The sequence below is a fragment of the Orycteropus afer genome, unplaced genomic scaffold (genome assembly GCF_000298275.1).
Source record: "Orycteropus afer afer isolate SDZICR_OR568_19922 unplaced genomic scaffold, OryAfe1.0 scaffold00080, whole genome shotgun sequence".
In the NCBI taxonomy this organism is placed as follows: Eukaryota; Metazoa; Chordata; class Mammalia; order Tubulidentata; family Orycteropodidae; genus Orycteropus; species Orycteropus afer.
The window spans coordinates 9,750,271-9,761,076 of record NW_006921667.1 but is presented as its reverse complement, the minus strand read 5'-3'; the positions used below and the strand labels follow the sequence as shown (position 1 = coordinate 9,761,076).

General features: G+C 50.9%; 1 protein-coding gene across 1 annotated transcript in view; it reads right to left on the bottom strand.

The window, feature by feature from the left end:
• Positions 1 to 5,041: 5,041 nt before the first annotated feature.
• Positions 5,042 to 10,806, bottom strand: part of EPN2 (epsin 2) — a 63,950-nt gene continuing 58,185 nt past the window's right edge. The window contains exons 6-9 of the mRNA XM_007941478.2: positions 10,067 to 10,243; positions 9,465 to 9,551; positions 7,341 to 7,556; positions 5,042 to 5,340 (exon numbers count right to left, since the gene is read on the bottom strand). Of these exons, the coding sequence (XP_007939669.1) occupies positions 5,042 to 5,340; positions 7,341 to 7,556; positions 9,465 to 9,551; positions 10,067 to 10,243 (779 nt within the window). The remainder of the gene's footprint in view (positions 5,341 to 7,340; positions 7,557 to 9,464; positions 9,552 to 10,066; positions 10,244 to 10,806) is intronic.

The following is a 10,806-nucleotide window of genomic DNA, read 5'->3' as shown; positions in this document are numbered from 1 at the left end:
GTCTCTTTTCCTAGGTCCATAGATATACTGGAAGCAGGCCACACCCCTAGGGAAACTCCCTTTCAACGGATTGGCTGCTCAAAACTTATACATCTGATCCCATCATTGGAACAACCCACATCACAATTGCTTAAACCACACAGAATTGTGGTCCAGCCAAGTTGACACACAGCTCCAACTATCATACCCTCTGTGCCACCAGAGCTCCTGTATGGAGGAGCAAGGAAATAATACAGGCTTATGTCTATGAAGAAGGCCTGGCACTCTACTTCTAAAAATAAGCCACGGAAAAGCTTAGGAACACAGTTCTACTCTGGCCACATGGATTTGCCATGAGTCCAAGATGACTGAATGACAACTTTTTTTTTTTTTTTTTTAATGTCTAGGAATGTATTGTGCTTTTAGTAACCTGCTGCTGTGTAACAAACTACTTAAAACTTTGTAGTTTGAAGCAGCCACCATGTCTTCTCTCATGATTCTAGGTAACTGGGCTCAGCTGGGTGGTTCTGTACCACATGATGTTGGCTAGGGCTGCAGTCACCTAGGTCAGCTGAGCTAAGACCTCCAACATGGCTCATGCCCATGGCTATCAGTTGTCTGGGAGCCTATCTGGAACTCCTGAGCAGACCACCTCATTCTCTTGTATGGCCAGGCTTCTCATAGCATGATGGTTGGATGCCAAGCATGGGCAAGTGTTCACCAAACCTATGTGACCCACTAGTTCCAGAGTCACTGTGGGAGCTGATAGCATGGAGGAGTGTCAGACAAAATAATAATCTAACCAAACTAACATCAGTTATTAATAGGAACTATAAAGATCAAAAGATTATCTACTTTAGGAGGGAACTGTATTGTCAAAGAAACTGGAATAAGGTCTTTGACTCATTTAACACAGATCTTGGGCCCTGAACCGTCCATAAGAGACACAAGCTGAGGAAGCTGTGGGGCCCGAGGGGAACACTCTAACACCCACCTCCACTGTGGCCAAAAAAAAAAAAAGACCCACTGCCGTCGAGTTGGATCCTACTCATAGTGAGCCCTCCTTGGGTTTCCAAGGTGGTATCACTATGGGAAGTAGATTGCCCAACAACCTTCCTTCCGAGGAGTGGCTGGTGGGTTTGAACTGCCAGCCTTCTGGTTAGCAGTCAAATGGCTTAGGACATAGAAAAAAGGCTGAATTGCCCCCTCTGCAATGGGGGCAGGGAGAACAGTGTTGAAGGGACTCCCCACACACACACCATCAGGATCTTTCCCTCATGGCAGGATCCCAGTCCTGCTATTGCAAAGACAATCTGTGGTGTGGCTATTATTCCTACTCCATGACTTATTAGGGGCTCAGATAAAGTGACTCTGAAGTGTACAGGCAGTACTGGCTTGGGGAGCAAGCTGTGTACTCCGCCAGAAATAATGAGAGGCTTGAGCTGGAGAGGAGCTATTCACTACATAGCAGGGGTAGGAGGGGGTACACTGAAATTTGGTGATGAGGGCCAGCAGTGAGATACTGGCCACGAGCTGGTCACAGCCATCTTCACACTCCTCCCTTGTGCACTGACGGTGCCATGGGGCCAGTCATGGCACCAAGTGTGGTGGGAGAGATGCATGTCCTTTCAGATCTGACTTAGGAACATCTCCACACCTGACTTCTCACAGCCACCTTCAGAGTTGCTTGCCAAAGACAGTGGAGTCACAAGATAAAGGCAGCCTGGTCCCTGAGCCTCTCCCTGCAGTCACTGGGCTTGGTGAGGTCACTGAGGATGGACAATGGCCACTGCACCAGGATGTGAAGTGCTGACTCACCATCCTGGTCCTCTCCCATGACCTGTTCTGGTAGGGTGTCCTCTGCCACCAGCAAACCCTTTCAGGTCTCCCCCAGCCTTGGTCTTTGTTTTGGGTCCCTGAATGGACATGAGGGCCAGTGTTGGGGCCGAGATTAATTCCAAGGCAGCCCAGCAGAAGGCCCAAGCTCAAGGCTCTCCCAGCCCTCCCTCCAGGCACTTCTCAAGGTCCTTCAGCCACCTCATCTGCACGTCTCCCACCCTGTCAGTGCCACTGCCCCCTCCAGCCCTGTCTGGACATGCTTCTGTCCCTCATCTGCTGGCCATCTTCTGATCACAGGTCTGAGAGGGGACGGCCCTTTGTACCACCCAGGAGCTGGTGGCTCATGGCAATCACGCACTCAGGGTCCATAAGCTGGCAAGCCATGGTTTGCTGGGGCAACTTCTTGTGACATGGACGCCAAAGAGGTGGTGAACACATGAAGTGCCTAAATACCAGCCCAGAACTGGCAATGTCACCTACACCTCATTTTAAGTGAGCCATGTAGCTAGGCTCAGATCATGGTGACATCCACTTGACCAGTTTTGAGGCCATGGCTGATGTGGTGCAGCGAGAGGTCAACAATTCCATCGGTCACACTGCTAGAGACCAGTTGTCCCAGGGTCCCACCAGGGCAGGAATCCCACAGGCTGCACCCTCCTCAAAATGAGGTCCAGAGGCAGAGCCCCAAGGTTACATGAGCAGGAAGACACAGCTGGCCTCCAGGCAAAATCACCTTTCCCCAGCCTGACCACCCTGCCCCACTCCCTCCACTCGTCTGTGTCTTGGGATTAATCAAAGGGAGTAGGGGAAGGACACAGCTAGAAACCAAATTGTGATACAAGTGATAAATTATATTTATACAGTAAATAAGTATCAAGTCAACACAAGCTCAAAGCCAACCACTAGACCTGGGACTTAGGATACCATAGGATGCTCCTTCCACCCGTGCTCATCAAAGGTGCACAGCAGCTGGAAGGCCTCATGATCAGTGTAGCAGGGACAGGGACCGTGTGCTCGGGGACCTGGTGCCAGAGGCAGAAAAGTAGGGGGCTGTAGTGGATGAAGGGGCAGATGTTGGAGCCTCAGAATACATCAGACTCTTCTGTTACAATGGAATTGATAACCCCAAGTAGGCAACTCTGGCCCTCCAGCCTGTAAGGCTAGCCCAGGCCCCTGACTACTCTGAGATAAAAACACCTTCCCAGGCAATCTCCTGCTCCACCCATCACTGTGCCTCCACCTGCCCCAGTCAAGAAGAGACCAGGTACTCTGTTCTTTAACAAAACCAGCATTAGCTTGGCCCCAGTTTGGCAGGGGCTGGGCTGATTAGAACTCTGGGAAGGTTTCCCAAGCAGAGCCTAGAGCAGCTCTAGTCAGCACATAGCTCTGGGGCAGAGAGGACTGCCACAGGAACTAACAGAGGGTGGCCTGAGCAAGCAGTTCCAATCAGGGCCCAGAAACTGCTTTGGAAGCTCATGGGTGCCTGATGCCAAGAGTCAGACCTTTTTAGACCCTAGGGCAGGGAGGGATCAGTCACTCCTTCAGGGGCAGGCTTGAAGTGGTTTGTGCACACACTGGGGAACAGCCCTTCCCTGAGAAGAAGCCAGCCTCCTCTGGTCTTATACATGACTGAATACTGTCTTTATCATGGCTGGTGGGGGAAGGCAGGCAGGAGGCTATGAGAGGGAGCTGATGTTGATGCATGTTTGTTAAACACCTACTCTGTGTGAAAATGATTATTTTCTTCCTCTCCAAAGTAAGAGATGAATTATCTTAAGTGGGCAACATGTATCTGGAGTGGGTAGCTGGATGGATCAGGGCCAGCCTGGTCCCTCACTCTGTCCCAGCCTGGGGATGCCCCAGGCCTATGGAAACAGAAGCACCACAGTCTGCCCTGAGATGCTGCCTCGTCCACATTACCACATCTTTAACCTGAGCATGGATCAAGACAGAGGAGCTAACACACACAGGGTTAAAGAGGTTTCTTCCATATCCGATTCCATTGTAAACAGAAGTCCTTGTTAATCCGTGCATGCCTTTAATTAAAAAAAGGAATTAGTTGATAAAAACTGTAAGTCACATTCATACATTATATTCTTTCTCTTTCAGATGTTGGTATATCAGTAAGAAAAATAACCTCTCAGGATCTAGCCAAAAAAGGCTGTAAATCCACCAGATTGGTAATTCACCAAAAAAGGGAGCTAAAGAAAGGAAAAGGCAACTGGAGGCCAGAATTTTTTTTGTTGCTGTTGTAGTTTTTCTTTTTTTAAATAAACATCATCTTTTATATGTAATCAAATTCCCATATTTTTTTTCCTATAAAGTCACAAAACTTTGCTCTAGTTTTTCCATAAGGCATTTTTTTTTGTTATCCAAACATCTCCTTTTTAAATTTTCTTACAGAGTTAAAACCATAAATAGGATTTAAACCACTAAAATGACATGTGCCAATATCTTAATTCAGCCAGACCTGGTAAATTCTATAAAAACTAGACAGTTAAATAAGAACCACATTATAAAAATATTAGCCAAAAAAAGACTATTAGATAATTCTGCAAACTCAAATATGAAACTGTACTAAACAAAATATGTGCAAACGTGTACAAGCATATAGCCACATGGCAGGGTTATGCTCAGATTAGTTTTAAAGCTTGCTCTAGTGGATTTAATTCAAGAGTTGTCCCATGGTAATTGTGCTTACTTTGAACTCACACACGAGTCAAAGAAAGTAAAATATGCACAACCACTCCCAACGAGTCCAGGTCTACGGCCAGGTGCGAGGCCCCCTCCCATCCACAACCAGCCCGCCTGGGCATAGACGATGCCACAGCCCCAGTCCTGTGCTTGGCAAGGTCCAAGAGTCACTCAGCAGCACTGCCAACTTCCTTCCTCCTGAGAGGGCCTCAGGAGTACAGCAGATCCCCAGTGGTGCCAGGGCAGGTGGTTGGGAGAAGGCAGCGAGAGCTGGGTTAGGCAGGTCCACTCTCGACTGGGCAGACTGGCTTACACGGGCACTGAGGCCCAGTGGGCTGTGTGCCCGTCCAGTGACTGTAGCTCGAGGAGGGCTGGGGTATAAGGGCAGTAGCTCTTCTCTGGCAGCTGGAGCTGGGATGCCCTAACTTCCCAGAGCTCTTGGACACAGTCTACACTGCATGAGGTCCTGGTCTGCCCCCTTGGGTACAGAGGCTCCAAGCACCACTCCTGGCAGTCCTGGATCAGGGCACTAGAGGAGGAAAGGGTTAGTTGTGCCAGAGGCCGGAGCTGCAGATGGGGAGACACCTGCGCTGCCCACCATGTTCATTACTGCAGGACCCAGTGGTGTCAACGAGGAGCCACTGCCACCCAGACCTGGATGTGGGGCCATGGAAGCCACGGAAGTTGTCGCCAGGGGCTCCACAGCTGGGCTGGGACTGAAGGACGTGCTGGCCCCTGGGACTGGGCTCCCTCGCAGCTGGTTCAGTGTCAATGGCTGGGGCTGGTTCACCTGGAAGGGGTTGATGGGGGCTGAGGCTGTAGCTGGACCTGGGAAAAGAGCAGGACAGGCAGTGAGCAGAACTATTGGGACAACATGGTCCTCAAAGCTGCCAAGAACCAGAGTGCCATCCACTCCTACACAGACCCCACTCTCTACCTGGTCTCTGCTGTGCCTGAAAGGCCTTTAATGGTGCTAAGCCCATGGCAGACACTGACAAAGACCTGAGTGAAGAGCAAGGCCCCACTGAGATGAATGACCCAGCTGTGGGGAGCTACATGCCTAAAGGGGCAGCACCAGCTGTGTGGCCCCCACGCACCTTCTTCCAGCAACCAAACAGCTGGTCCCTATTTGCGCTGTTGTGCCGTGACCAAGGGAGCCTGAGAAATGACAGCAGAGCTGTGAGCAGGCATCATGCAGGCCCAGGGGCCCTGCAGTAAATACCTGAGCCCCGTGTCTAACCAGTTTCTGTAGAGTTTGCATCACCTCAGAAAGCCTTTCACCCTTTTAGCAAAACATCTATAAATATGCTGCCCCAAACTGCTTAGCTGCCAGTACAGAGTCAGCTCACACAGGAAGGCAACCCACAGGCAACACTGCTCCTGTCACCTACACTAGGCAGTGGGGGGGAGGGGGGGCTCTCTAGTTCTCGAAGGCATAGAGGTATTCTTGCACCAAACTCTCGCTATGACTTTGCCGTAACCCCACAAGGTGAGCTGAGACCACAGGGGAGGGCAGTGACCTGCTGGAGGTCTTCTAACCAGGAAGGAATGGTGCCAGGACTGTGGACTCTTACGTGGCCTGGACAATCCAGTGGTCCTAAAGGTCCACCATGCTTCCTGGGCCACCTCATTGTGGCTGTGGTTCCAAGGGACTATGGGCACTTTTGCATACTGGAAAGCTGACTCAGTCCCCGACGGTGCCCACTGAGAGCCCAGGCAGGCTGTGCTGATGGACCTCCCTCTGGGTTGCTGGGCAAAGGTGGCAGGAGTCACCCTGGGGCAGGGACGCAATCAAGACTGGTTTTGGGCCCTAGGCTATAATCCAGTTCACCTTGGGAGGAGCTCCAAGGAGCAAGGGACCATGATGCCCCCTGTCCTAGGCACAGCCACACCCTACTCTGTTCCATACCTCTTTGGCCCCAAAGCACCACCCTCAGCCCGAGGCCACCTGCTGTCTTTCTGTGCCAGGTCCTCCTAATAGGGCACAGCCCCAGCTGTTCAGACCCTCCTTACCCTGGGCCAGCTCTGAGGCACACACCTTGATGTGGTCATCTCTGTTGGGGAATCTGTGAGGGAGATGGGAGGGTCTCTTAGAGTAAAGGGTCATCTGAGCTGGGTGTTGAAGGAAGAATGAGTGTTTCCCAGGAATAGAGGAAGCTATGGCCTCCCAGGCAGAGGGAACAGAATAAGCAAATGACTGAAGGTAAGGAAGAATGTTAAGGGACTCTTTGTGGCTCAGGGTTGATACATACAGGAGGCAAGAGGGTGGGGTAGGGTGGTCAGCAGATGACACTCGAATCAAGGGACCAGGGCTTATACTGCAGCCAATAGAGCTCCGGAAGGAATGGAGCAGAGCTTTAGACTGAACTGGGGTGGGAGGGTGGAGTTCTAGGAACTGAGTGAAGGTGCCTGGACCTTGAAAGGGGGCTCACACTAAAGAGCTCAGTTACATTTTCCCCCATAAAGCAGGGATGCAAACAACAAACTCTTGACTCCTCCTGTCTCAGGTATCCACCCCTCCCCTAACTTGCCCAGAGCTGACGTTCAAGTCTCCTAGTCAGGTGCTCCAAGTAGGAAGGAGCTGCCAGCTGAGAGAAGAGCTGCTCTCTGCTCATACCCATGCTTAACTTAGAAATAGCTTTGTCCCCACCCTCATAGCCTTGGAGAGAGGAGTTCTGGGTTTGGGCCCATCCCGGTGGCTCCTCTCCTTCCCAGTAGTGAGGCTGACCCCTTATCTGGGACCTGTGGAGGGAGGAGCCCATCAGAGAAACAAAAGAATGGGTTTCAGGAATAAGACAGCAGCCAAAAGATGTCCTGGGAGGGCATACCTGGGGCCAGGAAGGGATTGAGGGACTGGGCTGGCAGGGCAGGCTTGGTCACCAGCGAATCCAGGTTTACCAGGGCCGCGTTGGGGCCCAGGAAAGACTCAGGAGTTTTCCGAGCACTGCTGGGCTTGCTGGAGGCAACAGTCAGGGGCTGAGAGTCGAAGGGGTCAGGGCTTGTGGTTCCATTGTTTTGGGACTGCAGAGCAGCCACAGACTCAGCTACAAGACAAGGACATATAAGCACGGTGAGCATGGAGGTGAGAGCTGGGGATTTGTGGCACCACACTTAACACCCCATGTGCATTCCAAGCCACACACAATAGTCCTCCAACCTGAGATTCCCCAGAAGTCCACATGGATGTGCAGGAGATGGGGATGTTCATTGCAGGACTGACCCTACAGCCTGTACCAGGAGAAAAAGCTGCCACCCACAGGGCAGGTTAAATAACCAGACACTGTGCAGCCAGTAAAAACGCAGCTTCTGAGGAGATTAACAAAGAGGGTAGTATGCTGCGTGGACATATTAACTGAAAACAGTAGCTATAAGAGTACGTACAGCATAATCCTCCCAGATGTTGTTTTGGATTGGTGGCCAGGCACGGGCAATTTGTATTTTTCATGTTTGTGTTTTCTAAATTTTCTACAATGAACATTAATTTCTTGATAGTAAAAAGAAAGCAAATTATTTCTGAAATTCAGCCAACAGAGGGTGTGCTTGCTTTGCTGGGATGCAACGTGGTGACAGGCATGGAGATCCTTAAAAATGGTCATACTCTCTACTCAGTAGTCCCATTTCTAGGAATCCAGCCTAAGGAAACAATGTAAAATGTGCACAGGATGTTCACCATAGCATTATTTACAGTAGCAAAACCTGAAATCAACCTAAAACATCCTCCCAAAAATCAACTATTAAATAATCAAGCTCAGTCACACAAAATGACAACCAGAAAACACATGCTATGTACAGGTGGTAGGATTACAAAGGACTTTCATTTTCTTCCTCAAACTCTACCATATTTTCCAAATTTCCTACAATGTGAATACATATATGATTGAAGAGATATATTATGAAAGTCCATGGTAGAATGTTCACATAACAATGGCCCAGCAGCCTTCACACAAGTGTGAAGGGCGGGCAAGGATAGTTAGGTTATACTCGGGCCCGCAGAAGAAAAAACCCAAACTCACTACCACTGAGTCGATTCTGACTCACAGTGACCCTAAAGGACAGAACAGAACTGACCCACAGGGTTTCCGAGGCTGTAAATCTTTATGGAAGCAGACAGCCACATCTTTTTTCCCATGGAGTGGCTGGTGTGTTCACCAACCTTCCTTTTTTTTTTTTTTTTTTCAATGCAGTGAAAGAAAGACCCCAAGAAAGAGTGTGTTCTCCAAGCTGTCCCTGGCCTCCTGGCTGGTCAGGGGCCTGGCTGCTCATACCTGAGACCAGGGCTGGCCAGGCCTGTGGCTGCAGCTGGGGAGTCAAGAGAAGGGAGAGGAGAAAGAGGGCAAAAGGGACAGAGGAGTGGGGGGAGGGGGAGAGGTAGGGAAAGGGAAGAGAAAGGAGAAAAGTTGCTGTGTGTGGCTGGAGGCATGGTCCTGTGATCACTGCTGGCATGGGTAGAGGCCCTACCTGTCCCCAGCTCCACACAGGAGTAGGTAAAGAAGGCATTCCTGGCCCCTCCAGGCCCACCTCCATCCCCAAGGCCATTTTCTCCCACCCTGGGTACACTCAGGGAAGAAGCTGGATTTGGAGGTCAGGCAGGAGATGACCTGACAGTAATTACGCCCATGAACAAAGGCAGGGCTGTTTAGAAAAAAGTGACATCTCTGGGTAATGGGAAGTTGAAACATCTTCCAGACCCCAGAAAAGGTTGTGTCAAGCCAGGAGGCACCTGTCCCAAGGTTTGGCTGACTTGGTGACATGACCAGGGGAAGCAGGCCAACATGACTGGAATAGGAAGTACAGCCCAATAGAGAGATTAAAAAATCCTCCAACACAGACTTCTCATTGTGTAAGTGCAAACTGCTGTAGCTAGAACCTTAAGGTTCCCAAGATCAGAACTCAGAAGTACACAGAGCTGAAACACACAGAATGTTATAGAAATCATAATCACCTCTACATACCTGTTTTTTTTGAAGTTCGGAGATTGTCAAATTCAGAAAAGTCATCTTTAATTGTACCATTCAGATTATTGAAGAGATCAAAGGACCCTGGGTTGGATACAAGAGGCAATGATGGGAATGCATCAGGTGGCTTCTGTGCTTCAGTGTCCCAGTCCACAGCCTGGGCTGGGCTGGCAGCAAGGAGAGAGACATCTCCACCCCCACCCACAGAGAGAATTTTGGGGGCCAGAGAGGGCATGACCAGCTCTGGGTCACCTGTAGGCTGATAGGACCAGGAGGGCAGGGTCAGGAATGTGGCCCCCAGTACATAGTATGGGGTGCTCCTGCTATGGCCTCTTACTAAGCATGCTCCTGCAACTGGGGGGAGGGAGGGAAGGGGCCAAAGATAGAGGTGGTATATTTCAGCTGGGCTCAGAAGCTTGGATTAGGGTTTGTGGGAAGTTCCCTGAGGATCTGAGTACAGGGGATAGGCCCAGGCCATGGCCCCAGAGCCCAACATAGCCAGCTCTCCCACACCTATTCAGGTGCTCGCCCAGGAAGGTGTGAGGCTGTACAAAGGAAGGCCGGTGAGTTTCTGCCAGCCCACTTGGCCTGGCTCTTACCAGAGGAGGACACAGGCTTAGCGGCAGAGGCTGCACCCCAGGCATCAGAGGTTCTTGTCCCAGCAGTTGAGGCTGGCTGCTGCGGAGCAGCCCAGGGGTCTGAGCCCTTGGGGATGGAGTGCATGCTGGCTCCAGTGGCCATTCCCCATGGATCAACAGATGCCACTGGCTTGGTACCTGTGAGAAGGGCAGGCTAGGGCTCAGAGGCGCCCTTAGAACATTCCAGGCAGGGGAGAGGATGCTGTGGGCCTCACACAGGTACTGGGCAGAGCTGGAGCCCCAACTGCACACTGTGGGGCTCTCCTTCTCAGGACAGCATAGGGCCGTCCCTCTGGTGAGAGGCCAGAGAGGACACGGCTGCAGGGTGGACCTTCCCAAGCCTCCTGCCCCTTCAGCTGCATCTCACTCCAGTCAGGTAGCTGAAGCAGGCTCCCCTCAACAACTACAACTAGGCTGCGACGCCACACTCTCCGGGGGGCTCCCCGAGCACTCAACCATACTTCCTGTGAAAGCTCAACATTCTGTCCCCATCCCACCCCACCCATGTGCCTGGAGTAGCTTTTCTGACAGGTGGATGAAGAAAAGGAACAAGCTTTTCTGACAGGTGGATGAAGAAAAGGAACAAGTCCTGCATAAAGAGAAATAAACAAAAAGACAAACAACCCAATTAAAAAATGGGCAGAAGACATGAATAGACACTTCACCAAGGAGGATATTCAAGTGGCCAACAAACATATGAA